This window comes from Mastigoproctus giganteus, chromosome 5, assembly GCF_048544385.1.
Source record: "Mastigoproctus giganteus isolate SK-2022 chromosome 5, ASM4854438v1, whole genome shotgun sequence".
Lineage (NCBI taxonomy): Eukaryota > Metazoa > Arthropoda > Arachnida > Uropygi > Thelyphonidae > Mastigoproctus > Mastigoproctus giganteus.
The window spans coordinates 220,340,704-220,364,859 of record NC_143579.1 but is presented as its reverse complement, the minus strand read 5'-3'; the positions used below and the strand labels follow the sequence as shown (position 1 = coordinate 220,364,859).

General features: G+C 35.8%; 1 protein-coding gene across 17 annotated transcripts in view; it reads left to right on the top strand.

Moving 5' to 3' along the window:
* RhoGAPp190 (Rho GTPase-activating protein 190) overlaps positions 1 to 24,156 on the top strand; it is a 744,591-nt gene that overhangs the window by 510,819 nt on the left and 209,616 nt on the right. For all 17 annotated transcript variants that reach the window (XM_090374412.1, XM_090374407.1, XM_090374402.1 and 14 more), the window contains one exon: positions 9,741 to 9,877. In XM_090374412.1, the coding sequence (XP_090230538.1) occupies positions 9,741 to 9,877 (137 nt within the window). The remainder of the gene's footprint in view (positions 1 to 9,740; positions 9,878 to 24,156) is intronic.

The following is a 24,156-nucleotide window of genomic DNA, read 5'->3' as shown; positions in this document are numbered from 1 at the left end:
AAGAAGTAAGGCCTCTGTTTCTGACATGAACTATATGCACCACATGGTAAGTATGAAATGCCAGTATTGAAGATAAGGGTTAAAATTTAAATTTAAATCATAAGGCTTACATGTATTTCATGCTGACCTGACAGAGGTAGAATGTAAATTAAAATGAAGTAGGATAACTTACTGAGGTCGAGTAGGAATATGACCAAAGAGAAGGTCTGTACTGCAGTGTCTTCACTGCAATAATAAAAAAGTTTCAAATAATTCTGATCTAAAGTATTTATGGTATATGCTAGCAACCCTGTGTGTAAGAAATTGGAAAGGGTTAAGGAAATAATCAAAATTAAATTATGCTAGCTACTACCCCACGTGTCACAAGTTTGAAACTAAGTTAGAGAAATGGTCAAAATTAGATTAATTAAATTAAAATTACGAATGTATAATGGGAGTAGGTATTAAACATGTGAAGTAGTGCAGGGAACCCAGGATAGAAAAGAATAACAAGCTTGCAAAGTAGTGGTAAATAGTCGCTAAACTTTCTTTAGGCGAGAAAAATGTTTTACAGCAGAAAAGGATCATCTCAATTTTGCATTCGGTAAACTAATGGCTCACGAGAAATAAAAATATAGAAAGGTAGGAAATTATAAAGAATATGGAAGAAGACCGAAATGGATCATGCTTGGGCAGGATTTCCTTTCCTATAGCCTGAGTGCAGCCCAAGCACCCAAGTACAAGAACAGCAGTTGATTTACATCCAATGAACAATGTAATCGTGAACGATACTTCAGTGTGTCTCATTATTCAGTATGAATAGTTCAATAAATTCATATCCAGTTTATAGACTGCAGTTTACCATGAACTTTAGATCCTTTAAGCAATGTCCAATTAAAGTTTATGGTGGTACATGTAAATTACACAAATCAAATTGACACCCAATGAAGAGCAGAAAACCAGACACATTCAGTTCATTTACATTCATTGTCCATCAACACCAATCAGTGTCAGTGTATATCTTAGTATGATATCGACTAGCTACAGAACTTTTTTATCTCTTCACCAAAAGTTATGGTAGCCACATCAATCTAATAATTCTTAACATACTGGGTCTAGAACATTGCCTGGTAAAGGGCAACTCCTGTCAAAAGAGGTAAACGAATCATTGTTAACCAAAACAGAACCAAAGTTAGCATTCCGCATTTAATTAATACACCTTTAAACAAACTATTAACATCAAATCTCAAACTTATTCAACCATTTTCCTCTAATATATTACTATAAAGACATTTCCTTTGTCTAAATAATTTATCTGCACAGTCAGAAAAAGCATTAAAATTTTCCCTAGAGATTAAAAATTGAGGCATTTCATCCTCATTAGTTACATTTGTAAGTAACTGGAGGTTGAGCCTAAGGTCTAGATACAAATAACAATCAAAGATAAGATGCTCAGCTGTCTCCTGGGCTCACATTTACACAATGGGATAGCAGACACCCCAAGAATATGTAACTTATAGTTAAGGCTACCATGTCCAGATAATAGAAAGGACGCATTTAATTCAGGATTCAGCCATGTTATCTGTTGTGTAGCAATTTCCAAGACATTTGGAATGAATTTATAAGTTGTTCTGCCTGTGACCAGACAGTTTGCCAGTCGTTGATTAGTTCAGCTCTAATTCTTGCATTATCCTCCTTTAACAACAAATTCAAATCCATTGCGAAGTTTCCAACTCTTGCTGGCAAAGTTATCCTTCTGGAATACTGAAGATAGTGAAACACTACTTCGTAATTAATGGGTAATTTTCTGTTTAACACCTGAGTAGAGGCTGTTTTACAATTTCTAGATTTGGCTAAAAGGAAAAACCTTTGAGCCTGTATAACATATTTGGATTGCATTATCATTCAATCTAACATTGTGGTCTATTGAAGCTTAAATACCCTTTCATTTACGTTTGTTTAGTCTTTGACGTAGAAATTTCTAATTTGTGGGTCAGATACCAACAGTTTAGGTTACTTAAAATTTCATTAGCTCTCTCCTTTAACTCTAACCTGGATTCTCCGAATACTATACCACTAGGTCAGATACCAACAGTTTAGGTTACTTAAAATTTCATTAGCTCTCTCCTTTAACTCTAACCTGGATTCTCCAAATACTATACCACTAGGTCATTTGCATAAGCAATTTTTAGGACTTTCTCTTGTCTAACAGCAAACCACCCATCAAGGACCATGTTCCAACAAATTGGACCAAGTACGAATCCTTGAGGACAGCCTCTGGTAACTGGCCTAGAGACTGAACAAAAGCCTGAAGACGCTGTTATATTTCTATCATTGAGGTAATCAGAAATAAGCCTATATAAAGGGGCATAAACCATGGCCTCCCGGAACCTTACCAGGACACTTTGCCACCTTAGGGTGTCAAAGGCCCCTTTGAAGTCCACAAAGAAGCCAAGAACATATTTTGAGTTGGTAGTTAGCACAGAATTCATAACATGTCTGATGGCATCAACTGTGCATTTTCCCTTAGAGAAGCTATATTGAGTTTCCATCTGTAGGTTTTTGCCATGATAATATACTAAGAACCTGGCAACTATCTTCTCTAACACCTTACCTAAAACAGGCAAAAGGGCAATTTGCCGGTATGAAGATGGTTCTTTAGTTGGCTTCAATGGATGTTTTAGTAAAATTTTGAGATTGGCTCGTTTCCAAAGACTAGGGAAAGAATCATCCCTAAGACATGAATTTAGTACATTTGAAATAAGCTATGGAGACACCAGCCAGATTCTTTTTAATACAATGACTACAAGAAGACCTAATCCAGGACATTTTGGATGGGTTGAGCATGCTGAATTCTGATGGGATCCTTCCACTTATTCAGATTACGAACCTAAGAGGGCATAAATTCAAATTAAGAAAAGACAGATGTAGAATAGATGTGCGGAAATTTGCCTTAAGCCAGCGGGTGGTTAATTCCTGGAACAAACTTCCATCTGTCATTGTGGAAGTTGATAGTTTGAATAAATTTAAGGAGGAACTGGACAGGCATTTGGAGGGAATGGTGTGATATTTTTTTTTGGCTGATGCTGCATAAGCTCATACACTTGCTTTCTTGCATCACATGCTACTACTACTACTATTTTTCCATCCTTCATCGAGTCAGTTGTCTGAGCTATTTTTTTATGTGTAAGACCAGAATATAACAAATGTGCCATTCTTAAATCAGTTTGCTCTGTACTTTTTGGTACAGTGTTATCCGGTGGATGGTGCCATCCAAGATTGAATTAATCAAATCTGCCCAGGAAGCAGTTTCTTGACTATCAACTGTCAAAATTGAAGAATAAATCTCACTAGGGTGAATTTTTTTGGCCACAAGTTGTATGCCAAGCCCCAAGGTTTTTTGTTTAATGTCTGCTTAACCATACACTCCCAAGCCAGTCTTTTTTTTTTTCCTTATAAATTGTATTGAAATAAAGGTGCCTTGCAGATTTATACAGTTCTCCAGGTGGTCAACTTCATCCTTTGGTCTGTTGGTGCTTAGCCCTCTGGAAGTTTCTCCTAATAGTCTTAAGATCCCTTCTCAAATTCCTTAGGTTTTGGCACCACCATGGCACATTGTTTTTGTTCCTTTTCTTCTTCTTGAAAGAAGCATCGCATGCAGTTTTAATAAGGTGTTGCACTTTTTCTGCCTGGTCCTGTGTCGATAGTTCTGCCAATCTGTCTAATATCTCGGGTGTTGTAGCCTCTCAATTTTCCATCAAAAACAGTTTTATACCTTGGGAAATCAAATGATGTTCTATAAGAATGAACAGGATCATTGGTAACTTCAAATGTCAATGTTATGGTTGCTAGACGACCATTCTGTATGAACCTTCCAATTATTAATATATCTGCCAAAGGTGCTATTTAAGACTGTAAGATCGATGTACGACTGTGCATTAGCAGTCACAAAGGTAGGAGGGTGCCCTACAGAGTTCCATAACATTAAGTTTTTAGTCTCGATAAATTCTTCTAGCAAATCCCCTTTAATGTCAGTTACAGGGCTGTTCTACAGTGTGAAAGCATTAGCGTCCATGCAAATAATCAACCACCTACCAGCAAGTCTGTGAAGAGCATCCTCAACGTAATTGAGAAAAGGCTCAATTGGTTGTTGATACTGGCTACATTGGAAGTATATAGAAATAAAATGAATTTGCCCATAGGAGCCCTCAAGGCAAGCACAAGCCAAATGATCTGAACAAAGTTCTACAATTTTGGTAACAGTAATAGTAGGGTCCAGAACAGCCAAGGCCACCCATACCCTAGTCCAGTGTTTCTTGTGTTCCGTGAAAAATTGTAATTAATAATTAAAAAAATAAAATAAATAAATTTTTAATATTTGTAGCGTACACCACTTTTGTATCATTATATTATAACATTTAACTTTTTTTTTTTTTTTTCGGTTGTTAATATACTGCCATAGACTAATTAATCAAATAGACTGCGAAACGCTGTATTGTGGCGGGCTTTTGCATAGAGAAGTATGCATAGAGGTAATGGTATTTACGAAACAGTAGCAATGTAGTGATCTAATATGCCATTCATATGTGATTTAGCCTGGAGTACACGGGTTGAAGGAGAGGAGGAAGTGAACTGATATAACTAAACTCTCTTCCTTTTATACATTTTTTCTGATAATTATTAGTATTTCAAAATATTATTAAAATATGTGACCATGGATTTGTGGTTGAAAAAAGAAACTTTAAAACCAGAAACAAGTACTTCTAGTATTGCAACTGTGATCAATGAAAATGATCACAATATTGTCACACTTTAAAGTGAGGATGAACAATCGCATCCTTTTGTTCCCCCAAAAATCCGAAGTGAAAAAACAGGAACCAACTAATAAAAGACCAAAACGAAAGTATCATGACAGTTATTTGAATTTCAGCTTTACATGTGTTAGAAATAAAGATGCTCCTGATGCACGGTGCATCATATGTAATAAAATATTAGCAAACAGTGCTTTGGCTCCTGCTAAACTTGTTTCATAAGTGTTCCGTGAATATGTTGTGAGATGAAAAGTGTTCCATGACTAAAAAAGTTTGGGAAACATTTCCGTATCCCTTGCATTTCCCCCACCACTGTATATGTGCGGTATATAAAATAAAAATAGCAAGAATAAAAATAATAAAAATACTCCTTGGCTAACCAATTGCTGGGTTCAAGTTTTGTAAGTTGTAAGACACCAAAGAGGCTATGAGTATAAACTATACATTATGTACAAGCCTAGCAGCTATAGAATATCAGTTTAGTCATGATATTGATATCAGTTGTGCAATTAATCAACTTTTTATGTTTGATAATAAGGAGTGCTTTTTTGATATATTTTTGATACGTGTAGGCTGCAGGAAACTGATTTTATAGAAGCTTATTGTAGAGATTTCTGATATTGTTAACAATCATTTTTTTTATTGCATATAGTGGTTATTCAGGCACTTTGATACAATAATATTAGCATGTACCTTTTTTGGAGATATTAGATTGCCAATGGGTGAAGTTAAATACATTGAAGTTGAAAGCTTCACATTTATTGTATATGTTGACTGTGGTCTGAGAGTTATTAAGATATATATCTAAATCATGGTAGTTGGCTGCAAGTCTGCAAAGGAGTAAAACCATCAACACATGCGCATTATAAAAACAACATATAACAAATTAGCTATGCCAAGATTCCACATTACAAACTAGTTTACCTACTTAAAATTATATCCGACAGTATAGCTAACTCAAAAATTATACTCAACAATATACCAATATTAAACTACCTAAATACCAATACAGACAACAATACCATAGAACATATCAATACATATGACTCTAACAATCTTTTTACCAACATCCCACGTAACAGTCTAAAAACGGTGTTCAGAGAATATTACAATACATACAAACACATATTACCATGTCAACAACACTACTAGGACGACCTATCAACCTCTGCATATTCAATAACTATATCTTCAATGGCAGTAACACATATGGACAACACATAGGCATTGTAATGGGAGCTTGTAGCTCTAGTCTAGTCGCTAACCTATACCTCCACCATTTCGAACAGAACTTTAAGCAGGACATCGTACCATACAGATATATAGACGATTTGATTGTTTTTAACAACCCTGATTTCCTAACAGAAGCCATTAATCACTACCCACACGAATTAAAGTTGGAATGCACTAATACACATGGTTCCAAATCAGCAACCTACCTAGGTATAGACATATGCATAGATAATAATATGATACACACCAAGTTATATGACAAACGAAACGATTTCCAATTTAATGCCATAGACCTAACCAATTAGAGTTCCAATATCTCCAAACGGATACACAGAAATATTATAATCACGCAATGTATTAGAAGAACCAACATATGCAGCAAGGTAAATGATATTATAGATGCACTTAACAATTTCAGGTTAAAATTAATAAACAACGGATTCCCACACGGCATCATTAAAATATACCTACATAAAGCTATTTTGCAAATTACCAAGTCTCTGACAGGGAATATCGAAATGGACATATGCACAAGTACCACCTTTGAGGCGAAAGGAATCATACAGCGAATAAGTTGGGCAACTGAGATGAGCAGTAAGTAGTTGAATCGACCAATAACTGAGATTCTGTCAGAAAACGTACATGGAGTTTGGCAGACTGCAAGTGGAAATGGACATCGTTGAGATTAGAATTGAGACCTCGTATATTTGTGAAATGAATTAGGAAGTGTTTGGATGGTTTAGATCTTTTCGCAGATAAGCTTACTTTATTAGTTTGACAATTCATAGTGTATTCAATTGTAAGAAAAAGTGGGTGGGACATGCTGTATGAAGTAATGAAATTTTTGGATATTGCGTACACATGGTAAGAATATACCCAGATCCTTGACATAATGTGGCTTCAACAATGCCCCCCGCATACACACTACTCGGATTCCCTCCAGTCACTATCTGGCAGAGTAGAGGTAGCAATATTATACACTAGCTGATCCAGAAATCTCATAGAAAGTTACCAATAGGTTCAGTCCGGTGTACTAACTAGCGACCAGCCTGCGAACACTGTTTTAGATCTGTACTCTCGAAATGTAAGGAATATTGGATCTCGCCACGACGTTCATCATAACCTCAAAAGTCATCAATCATACTGCATGATGGAAGAGATAGGGAAGGGTTGACCGGAGACTAAACTTAGCTCTAGAGACTAAACATGGGTTCCACCACTTCAAGCCTCCAATAAGCAAAGTGGTGGTATTTCACCGGTTGATGAGAGTCATCTACCACCTAGTACTGCCTGGTAACGTGGAGGGGCAGCGTTCCTCCATGTGGTGTGGGCACCACACCTCAACCCCTGCTTACATTGGTTCACACCTGGGTGGTCACCCACCATGTACTTGTACTTGTGCATGGAGGTTATACCCAGGATTACTAACAGTCCCACCATCGTGAAGGTGCAGGCAGAGGATTTGGCTGTCACAGACCGTCCGGACTTCGCCGAAATTGGGTCCACTTGACTTGAGTGTCACCGAATATCAGTTCCATCAGCGTTTTAGACTCCCATGTAGCAAGTACAGCTTGTCTGTCATATCTGAGAGAATGTCTGTGACAACCTCAGGTGGTAGAAAATGAAAAAGACCTGGGAGTAATTGTGCAGTCAGATATGAAGTTTTCTGAGCAATGCAGGGCTGCCAGGGCAGGTCATGGGGTTTTGTCAATGATATATAGGAATTTTGCTAGCAGGGAAAAGAGGTGATTATCCCTCTGTATAAGGCAATGGTCAGGCCACGCCTTGAATACTGCGTACAGGTCTGGAGGCCTCATTTTAGGAAGGATGTAGATTTGGTTGTTGTTGTTATTATTTGGTTTTTAGGAGCATTAGCAACTAAGACCATATTGCTCCGGAGATATGCGGTAGTTATTCCCTGACCTTTCCGCATCCTCCGTATTTGGTGGTCATGGGCTCGAACCACAGTCTAGTCAAGAAGCGTGCTACACACTGCTGCTCTTGCCCACCTGGCCACGGAGGTGCCACCGAAATTAGGTTCACTTGACTTGAGTGTCACTCGAATATCAGTTCCATCAGCATTTTATACTCCCAGGTAGCAAGTACAGCTTGTCTGGCATATCTGACAGAATGTCTGTGACAACCTCAGTGACCACAGGTTGTGCTATCATTTGAGAAATAGTTTATAGCTGCAGTAGTAAAGAACATCAAAATAAATGTTAAATTTTTGTAATTTTATCCAGCCACTTTGAATTAAGAAGTCCTAAAGCATAAATTGAGAACCTTTACTTGTTTTTAGGCAAAAGGTGTCAGTAAACCCTTGCAGCCCAAACTTCAGTCGTGATCCTCAGTTTGAGAACTACTGATATAGTCCTTCAAAAATATCAAATAACATTTTAGGTAATTTCTTATCTTATCTTCCTTCACCGGTTATGCGATCCGCCTGTTCCAGTCTCAAAGAGGTCTGCCCATCTTTTTTTCGGTCTTCCTCTGTCTCTTTTTCCTTTTGCTCTATATGTGTAAGCTAATTTAGGGAGTCTATTATTCTATAATTTTTTCATTAATTGAGTAAATCTTTAATTCCTTTGTAATATTTATGTTTGGTATTTTATCTAATTTTGTACATCCTTTAACATATCTTAAAAATTTCATTTCTGCAGCTTGTATTCTATTAATGTCTCTTTATTTCGTTATCCATGTTTCCGAACCATAATGAAGTGTTGGTATTGCCATTACTTCGTAAAATTTCAATTGTGTTTCTTTCCTTGTTTTCTTAGCCAAAGTTCTTTTTATTGTTCCACATATATTTTGAACTTTCGTCAATTTCTGGTTCATATCTTCTTCAACATCATATGTTATATCACATCCTAGATATTTAAAATGTTTTACTTGTTCTAATATTTTATTGTCTATAACTATTTTTGTTCTCACCTTATTTTTCCCCTTAAAAGCCATTGTTCTAGTTTTCATCGTTGATATTTTAACTTTATATTCTTCTGTTATTTGGATTAATTTAAATACTGCTCTTTGTAAATTGTCTTCACTGTCTTGAACAATTACTTGATCATCTGCAAATAACAGTGTATTAATCCTATTCTTTGTATTTAAATATATACTTTTTTTAATTTCCTCTTTCCATATTTCCATTTACATATTATATCCTCGATATGTACATTAAACAACGTTGGTGACAAGCTATATCCCTAACTCCTTGATTTATTATACTTTCTTCTGTTAATTTATTACCTATATATTTTACTATTTTTGTTCCTTGATATAAACTCTATTATTTTTTTAAGATGCTTTGGGTATCTTTTATTACTCAATATGTCCCATAGTTTTCGTCTGTTTCCTTGATCAAATGCTTTTTCATAATCTATAAATGCTAAGTTCGTTTCTAAATTAAACTCTTTTAATTTTTCTATTATTTGTTATAGTATAAATATATTATCTGTACATGATCTTCCTTTTCTAAATTCTACCTGTTCTTCTATTAATATTTCATCAGAGATCATTTTAATTCTATTATTTATTATTTTACTTATTTCTTAATTATAAATTTTCAAAATTTTTTCATACCATACGAAACCATTTGATTTTATCTGGTGAAATGGATTCAAATTTCAGTACTAATTCATAATGTTAATTTTTTTACTATAATAAATATTGCTTATATATTTATTTTATTATTATTTTTTTATTTTTTTTTTTTTTCAGGGTGGGTAGATAACAGGATATATGGCCATGAACTGAGGGGACAAGATGATTGGCCAAACAATGAAATGTATCATACTTATCATTCAGATAGGCAAAAAATACCTCCACCTACAAAGCCAAAACCAGGAAAACCAAAGGTTTGTCTTCTTTATTAAAAACATTGTTAACTCTTACATTCTCCACATTTGAAGACATTTAGTTATAGAATTATCTATTAGGAGAATTTTCCTAGATTAGGGTTTTGATTGTTATATAGATAATTAAACATATTTTTGGTTCGGAAACTAGTTTTCTGTATGGAATTAAAAAGAAGATTTGAAGCATCTTTATTACTGTGGTGAAACAATATTTGATTGTTAGGTGCAGAAACTATACTTTATATTTTATAAATATAATTTATTAAATCGTTAAAATTCATTCTGTACAGGCTTGAAAGGCTGTAATAAAATTATTTTGGTGGTAAGGGTAATTTAAATGTTGTCATTAGGTTCAAATCCTATCAGAAACTGGAGGAATTCTTATAGACTTCTTCATTCAGGGCTATAGTTAGTCATTATCAAGCAGAGGACGTGGAGTTCCTCCCCACCCTGCCCCGAGTATTTTATTCCAGGTTTTTCAACCTGCACAACATTAATTGGTCCAGGGACACATACCCATGGACTATATAATAAATATGTGTCTGATAAATGGCACACCTGGAACGTCAGTTCAACTCTGCTGTGTTTCGCTGTGGGCGTGCTTGTAAGTATAAAAGCAAAGTAAACATGAAGGAAACCATTTCAGGTTAAGAAAGGAATTCAAAATGAGAGAAATTTTGTTTAGAGTTAGACTTTCAGAACCAATTAGGGATAGATAACCTGAAATAGTTAACCACTCAACTGTTTGCAAAAGCAGGAATTATACAGAAAATTTATAATTGTACAGATGCAGACGGCGCCTCCGTAGCCAGGTGGGCAGGAGTGGCAGTGTGTAGCACACGGTTAGACCGGGGTTCGAGCCCGTGACCACCAAATACGGAGGATGCAGAAAGATCAGGGAATGACCACCGCATATCACTGGAGCAATATGGCTTTAGTTGCTAATGCTCCTAAAAACCAAATAACAAACAACAAAAAACTACCAGTAATTTGGCACACTAATAAAAAGGCATGGGTGACCAAAGGTCTATTTGAAGATTGATTTCCATCTATTTTTGCCCTACAGTTGAAAAATATTGAAAAGAGAAGAATCTTGATTTTAAAGCCTTGCTGATTTTGTATAATTCCCCTGATCTTGATTATGATTTTGTATAATTCCCCTAACACTGCATTTGGTGACTTGCGTGAAAAGGTTAAAGTGATATTTTTATCAGCGAATACTACATCATTATTGCAGCCCTTGGACCAAGATGTACCTGCATCTTTCAGATAATAGTGGAAGAATACCATTAACATTCAGCTTACTTTCCTTTCAGTTATCATATGGTCATTTAGCTCCTCATTAGAGTTTGATAAACTTTTGGCTTCCCCCTACTGTAAAGAATTCCTCTTGCGTGAATGTAGATGCAAAATACCTGTTCAATTTGTCCGGAATCTGAGCGGGATCATCAACAGTTAATCCATGAACTTCAGGTGGCCCAAAATGACCTTACCTTACCTTACCTTGCCTAACCTCCTTTGTGACTTGATTACAGACTAATTGATATGCATCCCATGCACTTTTCTTCTCTGCAATGTTTGAATAGTTCATCTGACATCCATTTCGCCCTAAGTCTTGCACAGTATTTCTTTGTTGGTATGAAAAGCAAAGTAGCTTCTTTGATTACTTAATAATGCACAAAAAAATAATTTTAAAAAATGCATATAAATGCACAAAGGCAAACTATTTTAAGAAAGCTGTTTTACGAAATCTGGTGTTAACTTAATAAATTCCACACCTATTACAGAAGAAACAGCTGGATGGTGCTGAGATAAAAAAATGATATAAATTCCAACAATTTGCTGGGGAAATGTGTAAAAATTTACATCTTTTTAATAACAGAGGATTAAGTGGAATATAAACAATTTCATATCACTGTGGGTTGAAGAACAAGTTAATGTATGCAGTGTGTTAGGTTTCAGGCACATTAATAAATAGTAATAATTCATGATTTATAGAAAAAGAGAGAGAGAGAGAGAGAGAGAGAGAGAGAAAAGTATAATGCAATGACTTATTCACAAACCAAGAAAATTTCATATCAGCATATCTGGTACATTGATATTCATTCCTCCAGCTATTGCATGACAATAAACAATTATCAGATTATTGTTTCATTTTAAGCACAATGGAAGCTTAGGCCATATTGCACCATATATAATGTCTATAAATTGCATGTGTTCTGTGGTTGAGTTGCTGTTTGCTGGATGAAACACCATGCTGTGAAATTCTATAAAAATTCTTTGCGTCATTGACGACAGTCAAACTCAGGTCTCAGGAGGATGGTGATCATACCAACGGTGCTACCCACAAGAGTCAGACATAATATTCAGTGCTTCAACTAAAGCATACTATCCATATGGTATATGGATAGTACAAATGAAAATTATTTAATTGCTAGATTTGCATTGGTCCAATTTTAATAAAAATTGAGAAGGCTCAACAAATCTTTCTAAAGGGCCCAAACATAAATATCATGAAACCATCCACTAGGAGCTGAGTTATTACATGCTGACAGATGAACAAACATGGTGAAGACAATGGGCACATCATGTATATATGTTAACACATTTAGTGAAGATAATACAGAAACATTTTCTGAAGTACTGAGCATTAAAAATTATTCTGATGGCATAAATCATGTAGAAAAATTAAAATGGCTTACTCTTTTTAAAGAATGATGTAAATGCCATGAATCTGATGTGTGCTCACCAAATGCATTTTTAAAAAAGTGCCGCTATTTTAAATTGGGCAAAAACTCAGATAATGAATTTTTTAAAAAGCAACTTAACTTTATAAGTACATCATATGCAGTATAAGTTATTAATACCATATGTATCTATGTAATAAAGATGTACTATATTTTTACTTTTATGCTACTCTGCTGTACTAATGTAGTATAAAAATAACACAGGTACTTATTCAGTACAGGTGCTTCTCACTTAGAGTACTAAGTAAATCATCACTGAATATTGGAATAAAGAAAATAATTTTAACTGGTTGGCATGACCAGTGTTTCTGGATGATTTTCAAGCACCACTTCTCTCTGTGTAACATTATTTAACGTAGCAGAAACATTTAAACCTTTAAATATATAAATTATGGAATCATAAATGTATACTATATATGCTTATTTACAATAACAGCTTGTGATATTGTTAGTTTTCAGATCGCTCAAAATCACTAAATATTGGGTAAATGTAGTACCCTCCCAAATGCAGTCTTTTTACAATATCCAATTTAGTTTCCAATGACAAGTGTTAATCAATGGCTTTCACCTTCGCATTATTAGCACCATTGAAAGAATTGCAAAAATTCTGTTCACTGTAATGAGAGTATCTGAAAATTTCAATTGATTAATGCTTTGAACCTGTAAATCTGAACAAAATATTTTGGTCCCTTGAACTTTGAATTAACAAGATATATATACCATATACCTCTGATTAAATGCTGTCACCTTCTAAGATGATAGAACATTAATAATCTTCATTAAAAATCCAATGCTAATATTATTGGATTGCAATGCAATATTATAACTCTTAACGTTTTTCTATGGTGCTTCAACTCTTAACTCTTTATAACTCTTAACTCATTATAACTCTTAACATTTTTCTATGGAAATGTCAGCAAAGGTATTGTCATCAATCAAAATAATAAAATTAATATTCAGTCAACAAATAAAATAACCTCAATTTGACAAGAATAACCCATCTGTCTTGAACAAGTGATGTTGACTGGGATTCTAAAATGGAACTAAAGTGGGGCCATTCTTTTCCCTCTTGCTGCACCGATGAATTTTCTGTAATAAACCCAAGCTCCTCAACGTAAAGCTCAGATTCCATATACAGGACCAACACTATTTCTAAAGGTTACAACCACAAAATCAAAGGAAACAGCCTGTGGCAATTTGCATTACTTGTGGCAGTTCAGTAGAAAGCTGGTGCACTTGCAAGAATTTGAATCATGATGAGAGGGGCTCACATAAACAGATAAAATCAGCAGTTCAGCAGTTATGTGCAAAATTACCGAATGGTGAACACGATTGTTACAGATGTTTGATTGGTTTCATACAGTGCTACAGACAACGAAATGGCTAGTAGATAACATCTGGATGACTTTGCCTGGGGTCGAATAATTGGGAAGCTTGAAGTGCGAGGAGTGTGGCTGCAGAGTTCGGTTATCGCCCATAGCATCGTCTCACATGCGTTGTTGGCCTTCAGAATGATGGGTACAGCTGTTCGATAGAACCAGTGGTGAACCATTGTTTTCTTAAACGACCAGTGGTGGTCGTTTAAGAAAAACAATGCCCCAATGATGAATGTTATATACTCCAACAGGCCAAGAGGGATTGACACCAGACAGTGGGATCCATTGCAAACCAGCTGCAACAGGACGCAAGATATCGCAGTTTACAGGACAGTTTGCTAGATATCCTGCACAGGATGCAGGATATCTAGCAAACTTTGTGGACTGTTTTCCAGACAGCTAGTACGCTGTGTCCTTTTAACACCTGCCCATCGGAAACACTGTTTACAGTGGTGCATTGGACACAAGCACTGGACAGCAGCGCAGTGGGGTAAGGTACTCCTTACTGATGAGAGTAGATTCAATCTCAGCAGCTATTCTGGACGTCAGCTAATCTGGGGAGAGGTTGGCACACAGTATTACCCTGCAAACGTCACTGAAAGTGATCGATGTGGCAGTTGAGGTGTTCTTATCTGGGGAGGCATTATCTTGGATGGAGTACACAACTCCAGATACTGGAAGGCAGTACCCCAGTACAGTATCGGTACATGCTACTGTACTGAGGTAATCCTTCCATATGTGCCAAGGTGGCCATTGGGTCCCAAGTTCGTGTTTATGGATGATAAACACACCCACCAGAAAATATTCACCAGCTGAAGATGGTGCCACGACAGAGGAATGGACGATGTTACTGCAAGAACTTATCAACAAAATTCTTTTAAGTTTGGACAGGTGGTGCAAAGCCTGCACCACCTGTCCAAACTTAATCTATCTGAGGACCACCTCTTCCCTTTGTTCCATCTTTGGAAGTGATGTATCTGTATCATGGCAGCCAGTACTATGTTGCCATTTTTGAATAAAGTCCCTCTGCTACCGTTTTGTTTCCATTGTTATGTCAGTGTTTTTTTCCTTTATTTTCTGTACCTTACGAGTTTCCTTTGGTATGCTTTTTCCCATATGGAGGCCACTCCTATGAGAAGCTACAGGTGAAAACCTGACTGCTCCTTAAGTTTTGCACACCAGTTAACAAGGTACCATTTGACACAAATGTTAGATATACAGTGGATTCTGGTTATTTGGGCCACCGGTTAATCGGGGCAGCCGTTTATTTGGGGCAAATCTTAAAAAAACCGAAACCAATCGAGAAAATCGCCAGGGTTTACTTCGTTTAATTGGGGGTAAGGAGACTGCCAGCACTGGAGATTACCCAACGATTGTCTCTGACGGTACCATGTGGTTCGGTCAAAATTCTGGAGGTCACAACCATAAGACAAAAAACAATTAGCAGTCACCTGTTTATTGGGCTTTTCTGTTAGTGAAATCTATCATAAACGCACAGTAAACTCGATCTTATTGAATTTGTGATAATACCGACAGCTGGAATTCTGTGGGTTATTATGGTGAAATGTGTTTACACTTCCATGAAATCTTCAATCATATAAAAAAATTAATTTTCAGATCTCTTCATTCCTATTTTTAAAGCTTTTTAACTCTTTACTCAGTTTTCACTTGCACGTATTGTGTTACTTGCAATTTGTGTGTGTGCCGTGTTCTTTGTTATTGATTGCTTATGTTTTTACTGTTTTAAATTTTAACCCCCACCCACAAATGTGAGTGAACAGAAATGTCAACTAGTTAGTATGTACATATTATAGTACGTTAATACATACTGTATTAATTATTCCGATTATCACGTATATACTTCCGATTTTCATATATCATTTAATTTTTTTATTGGTAAGGTAATAAAGGGTAAATTTGTGCTTAATATATCTTTGCTTTTATAGCCTGTGGATAATATTCCTCCTATTTTTGCTAACTAGAATCGCTGTTAAATAGAATTAAAATTCAATTCACAAATGTGATCACAATGACTGGCGTTTACTGCACATCGTACAGTGAATGGTACTTTACTATGGTGACTCCATCGTAACGTGATTTTATTGTACAGTGAACCAGTTGTAAAGGGGGGGGGGTACATTGTATTTTTAACTATTTACGTGAAACTTCGGATAATTGGGGCAGCCGCTTAATCGGGCCAAAATGCTCTAGTCAGTCCGATGTGTCCCAAATAACCGGAATGGACTCTACTTTGAAACACCAAGATACTAACACAGACAATAAAATGATGCAGTAAAATAGACAAGTGACTGCCTTGCATGCTGTTTGTTAGTCTTACTGGAGAAATTTTCTGTTTATATTCTGGAATCGCCACATAGGGGCAGAAGAGTTCACATGATAGAGTATATAAGAGCATTACTGTATTTTGTGGTACTTGTGCATTTGAACATGAGTAACATGCTACATGACCACCTGTCTATGCTTTATTAGATGGATTTTATGGTTGCCCCATATTAATTGAATCTATATCTCGTTTGTTCCATGATGTTACTGATTGAAAATCTCATTTAGTGATTGAAAATAATTCATAACCTTCCACGAATCACTTGTGCATATCTTTTACTTGAACTCCCCCCTTTCCGATCTGCCTATTGTTCATCACACATTTCACTGATGACGAATAGACATGGAGTACTCTTTAAACCTTTCACAAGAGAGGTGCCCGAACCTGTGTGTGTGTGTGTCTCCATATAGTTAGTTTCCTATAGGAGTGGACTCTCTGTAGTGAGTTCCTCCATGTAATTTAAAATTTGGTAAGAATAAAAACTTTTTACATAAATCTGTGAAATATCAATTTCATATTTTGAATTTACTGACCAGCATTAGAGGAAAGTTATTGTAAAAATGAAATGGGACAAAAAAAAATTAAAAAATTCTGCAAATTCCTTACAAATGATTTAAAAAAGTCACTATTTTTAAGTGATTTGATTTCAACTTGCGAATTTGAGTCCCAGAAAATTTCTTTAGTTCCCCTATTATAATCCAGAACCAGGCAACGATGCTAACAGGTGATATCCTCTGATTGTCAAAACTGTTTCCATGTTTCTAACTAGTTGGAAACTAATAGTAGACACAGTCTACTATTAGTTGGAAACACTTAAGAGATGGCAGCACATACTGGAAAAATTTCAAGACAGTAAAATTTTCAAACATAAATGGACATATTATTTAAAATATACTTTAAATGACCCCGAAAAATCAGAGATCTGTGTACATACTTGTGCTAAGGTTAAAAGTACTTTTTCTTTTTTTCTTTTAAGATGAAGTTTATCCCCACTGTTAAGTGAGACTGGCCAGTGATGTATTTGAGTTCTCGACATCAGCAAAAAAAAAGAGATCATTGGAACCTCTGCCATTATAGAAATAAAGCACTGAGTTTAGTATCAGCAGTTCTGCATTACCATATTCATTGTTTTGTGTAGACAGTCCATTATAGACTGTTTCAGGTTCCATTACAGCTGATATCCCAGAACTTTTATCACTTGGCTACAAACTGTAATCAGGAGTTCAGTAATATAGGACTTTTCCTTAGATCCTGTCTGTGTTATCACCAAAATAACGTTGCCAAAAAACAATGGGATTTTTGGCAACGTTATTTGTAACGTTGCCAAATGGCTCATCTCTTGGATTGAAATTTGCCAGTCAAGTGATTTCTAAACTCCAAAATATGTCATCAAACCTCTGTTTGGGAAACGTGATTCAAGGTCGTGAAAACGAGAGTAGCCTTGTGCAGGCGAAGTTTTTACTGCTCCTGGAATAGAGAAGTTTTTTCTGTTTTATTAGCTTAAATTGGCATATTAACTTATTTTCTAGACTAGCTTTATATTCCTAGTTACGATACTTAGTTTAAAGTTTAACGTAGATAGATATTTTGTAGGTATTACTTAGTATCAGTAAGGGTATCAAATCCACATGTTACAAGTTGCAGCTCCGCTGAATGAGACGTTTTTTAGCCATATTTAGCCGCTTTATTGACCAATTGTTATATTAAATTATTTTCTATAAGTAGCTTATAGACCTAGTCAGGATCAGTTTATTCTGAATTGAGACAGCGAGATTTGGAAGTTAATTAATACTTAGTGTCTGTAGATTTACCGTTCGTAACTTGCCGCCATTGTTATACGATACGTTATATTCCGAACTAGATAGCGTTAGCTTAGTATAGTATATAATATAATATTGCCAATTAATCAGTAAAATCTGTTAATCTTGTTAAACTTCATTGTCAATTAAATTTTACTTTTTAACTAAATACATTTAAATGGCTTTGATTTTACAAACGTAACATAATTAATTAATACATAACCTGATACCGAAGTTATATAAATGGAACCCGTAGATAATACTCGATACTGAAAATATATATAGCGTTATAACTGTGTTGGGATACAAGTTTAGGGTTATAATTTTGTATTGAAATTAAATCGAAATCATGACTCAGACCAGAGCACCAAAGCAAAAGGCTCAAGCTAATAGGAGTGCTGTGGATCAGGGGAGAACTGGGGGGGGGACTAAATCTGTGCTATGCTGAACTGAATAAAAGAAATGAATAAGAGTAAAACATTTGTAATAATCACAAACAACTTAAAATTTGAAAGTAAAGCTTTACATGCTGTGATAAGCATTGACACAACTGGAACACAATTAGTAGTGGCAAATGATGCAAGGAAGCAAGCTTATGCACTAGCAAAAAAAAAATTTCATATGTCCATTCCACCCTCTAATAATTTGTGTAATGTTTCTTTAAATTTAGTCAAACTATCCAATTCCACAACACCAGATGGAAGTTAGTTTCTGCAAACTCTTTTGTTACACTTCTGAATAGAAATTTCTCTGCATCTGGCCTACAGCCATGAATTTTCATTTTAAGTTTGGCGGTCGAGGGTGCGTGCGTGTGTGTGTGTGCGCGTGAGTGAGTGTGAGAGTGAGTGAATGAGGATGCAGTCAGCATTTAATTTACCCAATCCATTTAAATGCTTCAATAAGATTCCCCTGCCCTCACAGGTGCCTCGTTTCCAATCATGGCAATTTGCAGAACAGATCACAGATCTTTTATAGTAAGAGTACTGTCCTTGATTATTCTCTTTGGTTTTCTCTGCATTAATTCCAAGAGATATTTCAATTTCAACAATCCACAGCCTTCTTAAAATGAGATTTTTAGTACTCAAGATGTGGTCTAATCATTGCGTTACAATACAGTGGGATAATTATCTTCTTGTGCTTTCTGGAAAAATTCCCATATATCATTGATAGAACCTTGTGAGCTGTCCTAGCAAAATGCCTATACTGAATTTCGTGTTTTGTTGTTCAATGATGCCTAGGTCCACCATGTTGAGTGTGGTATGTTATTCTGGGATTACTACTGCCCATATGGAGTATTCTGCAGTTATCCAATTTCAATTGCCACTTCTCAGCCCATCTGTCTAATTTTTTAGGTCTTGTTGCAGTAGTGCACATTGATTGCGGTCGTTACTTACCAACCTTTTTTTATCAAACTTAGACAGTAAGCCTAGTATGCTTTTATCATTGTTTTTAATAAATATTACAAACACTAAGCACCCAGCATTGAATCCCGAAGGACTTCACTAATAATGTTAGTTCAAGAAGAGCAATGCCCATTAATAACCACTCTCTGTGTTCTGCCATTAATGCTACACTGTCAAAATTATTTTGTGTATCCAGTTTCTTTGTCACTGTGTCATAGCTATTCAGATTGATCAGACAATATCTCCCCTTAACAAATCCATACTGTGATTTCTGTATAACTATATTCCTGTCAAGTTGAACTTGCATTGCTTCTTTAACCATTGACACTATGATTTTTTTCTGGAACAGAAGTCAAGCTTACAGGTCTGTAATTACTAAATATACCTTTTGACCCCCCCTCCTTTGTGAATTGGGGGACATTAGTACATCTCTAATCCACAGAAACTACCCTGAATCCAAAGATGCCCTCATGATTGTAGCCTTCATCGGCTAGACGTGTCTTATTTACCTTTACATACTTAACAATTTTCTAAATTAAATTTACATATTAAATTTTCTTAATTAAATACTGTCTATTCAAAATAGTACTTTAATTGAAGTATTTTATGGTTTGTGATAGTTCACATTTGAACTTTAGACACTTCTTTTGTTTAATGACATTTCTGTAAAGGTTACAGTGTGTATCAACCAGTCATCAAATCTTTGTTGGTTAGAAGCAACCTTCAAGTGTTTTTCATTATTTCACCAAAGTTTCAACTAAATAAAAAAGAAGTCTTAATTTCTCAGGGAAACTTGCTTTCTATATACGTTTCACGTGAGCAGGTAGCTAATATCAGGGAAGAGAGCCTAAAAAACTTCAAGGGTTGTGTTAGGGTTGTTAAATATACAAGAACAGTAAATCTTAATTGTTTATACAGTAACGTTAGAAGTGCCGTCAATAAAATGAGTGAATTCGAACTACTGGTTAAAACAAGTAACGCGGACATAATAGGGCTTACAGAGATGTGGTGTCACCCGGAAATTGGGGATGATGAGTTTAAGTACGACTTGTATAATGTATTTAGGAAGGATAGGGTAGATAGAAGGGGTGGTGGGGTAATGCTCCTTATCAGAAGCAGCCTGAATGCGATGATAGCTTTCCCAGATTCAGACATTTCACATGCCAGTATAGAGTCTGTATGGTGTGAGATAATTGGAAACAAAGGTATAATGCGAGTAGGAGTAATCTACAGACCAGGTGATTGTGAAGATTATGACAAAAGCCTCTACATGAAAATGGAATTGGCAAGTAAGCATCAATGCCTTATTATGGGTGATTTCAATTTGCCTCTAATTGATTGGAGTAAATGGGAAGGAAACTCGACATGGGGAACAAAATTTTTAAATCAACTAGATGACATGTTATTTGTATCAACATGTCAGGGAAAGTACTAGAGAAAAGAATATCCTAGACCTCATCATCACACACGAATCAGATGACATAACAGGGCTGACAATAGAGGAACCAGTAGCAGGAAGTGATCACGGAGTTCTGCGGTGGATTATGACGAGAGAGGTAGCAGAAGTAAAGGGCAAAGGAATGGGTTTTAATTTCAGAAAAGGAAATTACGATGCCTTAAGGTACATGGCCTCTATTAACTGGGTAGATATCGTGCAGAAAATGAATACATTTGAACTGTGGTACGCTTTTAAAACATTAATCACAGATGCCTTGAATGCGTATATACCATTAAAAAAATACTCCACCAGGAGGGTTTCAAGTTGGATGAATAGTGAAGTTGCCACATTACTTGAGCAGAAAAAGGTGGCATGGAAAGGTTACAGAGCAATAAAAAGTACTGAAGCTTATAACAGCTACAAGGTTATGTGTAATAGAGCCACAGAAAAGGTTCAACAGGCAAAGGCAGTTTATGAGAAATCACTAGCAAACAGAGCAAAGAGGGGGGATAAAGAATTCTTCACATATATAAATGCCAAGAAGAACAGGACAAACCAGATCAGACCTTTACGTAAGGGAAAGGGGATAGTATTAAATACACCAGCTGCCATTGCAGATGAACTCAACAGTTATTTTGCATCGATATTTACAAATGAAAAACCTTTTGTGGCAATGGGAAATTGTGGGAGCGAAGTTAAAAAATATGTAATTAATGATATTGAAATTTCGCAAGATTATTTAATGAAAAACTTTCGAGCCTACAGACCAGTAAGGCTCCTGGAGTTGATGGAATATACCCTATAATCTTAAGAGAGGCGGCAAGCGAGTGCATTGAACCATTGAGGCTAATTATGCGAGCATCGCTAGACTCTGGAGAGATTCCCTTGGATTGGAAAAGTGCAAATGTTTCTCTCATACATAAGGGTGGCTCTAAAAGTGAAGTTGGAAATTATCGACCTGTCAGTCTGACTTCAGTAGTAGGGAAAATCATGGAGGCAATGATCAAGGGTGGAATTCATGATCATTTAGATCGAATTGAAATTCTCAAGGATACTCAGCATGGTTTTGTAAAGGGAAAATCATGTTTAACAAAGCTGGTTCGCTATTTCGAAAGGGTCACTCACGAGCTGGATTTAGGGAATAATTTCGACATTGTTTATTTAGATTTCAGCAAAGCTTTTGACTCAGTCCCACATGAGCGGTTGCTTTATAAACTGGAACAGGTTGGAATCACTAGGAAAATCCTTAGATGGATATCAGGATGGCTTTAGGGCAGGAGACAGAGGGTTGTGATAAATGGCCATTCATCAGATTGGGTTGATGTAAGAAGTGGGGTTCCCCAAGGATCAGTATTAAAAATTAATTTATAATTTTTATAAATGACATTGATGAAGGGATAGAGGGCATGATGTCTAAATTTGCGGATGATGTTAAAATTGGTAGAGTAGTTAATGATCACTGTCAAGCTGAGCTTCTTCAGGGACACCTAGATAGACTTCAGGAATGGTCAGAAAAATGGCAGCTATGCTTTAATCCAACAAAGTGTAAGGTATTACACCTGGGAAACAGTAATCCCAAAATAATTTATTCACTTGATGGAGTTCAACTAAACCCAGTACTGGAGGAAAGGGACTTGGGTGTTACGATACGGTCAGACATGAAATTCTCTGAGTATTGTAAACAGGTTGCAAGAAAGGCCCATGGTGTCCTATCGATGATCTATCGAACTTTTGCAAGTAGAGATAGGGACGTGATAATCCCATTATATAAGGCTTATGTTAGACCACACTTGGAATACTGTGTTAAAGTATGGAGACCGCACCTAAAGAGAGATATCGAGCTTCTTGAAAGGGTGCAAAGACGGGTAACTTGCCTGGTGAGATCGGCAAAAGGGTGTTCTCATGAAGAAAGACTTCGAATATGTGGGTTGCAGAGTTTGGAAATATGTGGGTTGCAGAGTTTGGAAACTAGACACCTTAGAGGAGATTTGATTGAGGTGTTTAAGGCTCTGAGAGGCATCAGTAAAATGAATGAGGACAAAATTTTCAAGATTATAAATGATGCTAGAACTAGGGGACATAAATTCAAGTTACGGGAGGGAAATGTTTAGATTGGACTGCAGGAAGTTTTATTTTAGCCAGCGAGTTATAAATTACTGGAATAAGTTGCCTTCATGGGTGGTAGAAGCCGACAGTTTGGGGAAATTCAAAGGTCATCTGGATAGTACTTTCGGGTAAGGGAAGCGCATAGGATGATAGGTTTAATTTTCTTTTTTTTTTTTTTTTTTTTATTAATTATTCATTATTATTATTTTATTTTTTTGTTTTCGGTTTTTTTTTTTTTTTTTTTTTTTTTTTGGCTGGTGCAGCATAAGCCATAGGCTTACTTGCACCATGCGGCCATTACTAATACTAATACTAATAGACAGAACTTAAAAGCACAGAATGGATTGTCATAATACAGTCCATTCCGGTTATTTGGGACACATCGGGACTATTGCATTTTGGCCCGATTAAGCGGCTGCCTCAATTATCCAAAGTTTCATGTGAATAGTTAAAAATACAATGTACCCTCCCCTTTACAATTGGTTCTCTGTACAATCAAATCATGTTACGACGAACTCAGCATAGTAAAGTACTGTTCACTATATGATGTGCAGTAAGCGCCGCTCATTGTGATCACATTTGTGAATTGAATTTTAATTCTATTAAACAGCGATTCTAATTAGCGAAAATAGGAGGAATATTATTCACAGGCTATAAAAGCAAAGATATATTAAGCACAAATTTACACTTTATTACCTTACCAATTAAAAAATTAAATGAAACGTAAAAATCGGAAGAATATAAGTGGTAATCGGAATAATTAATACGTACTGTATTGATAATTAATACGTACTGTATTAATTATGTACATACGAACTAGTTGACATTTCTGTTCACTGTCATTTGTGGGCCGGGGGGGGGGTTAAAATTTAAAACAGTAAAAAGATAAGCAATCAATAACAAAGAACACAGCACACACAAATTGCAAGTAACACTCGCCGCAAGAGAGAACGGAGTAACGAGTTACAAAGCTTTAAAAATACGAATGAGGAGATCTGAAAATTAATTTTTTATATGATTGAAGATTTCATGGAAGTGTAAACACATCTCACCATAATAACCCACA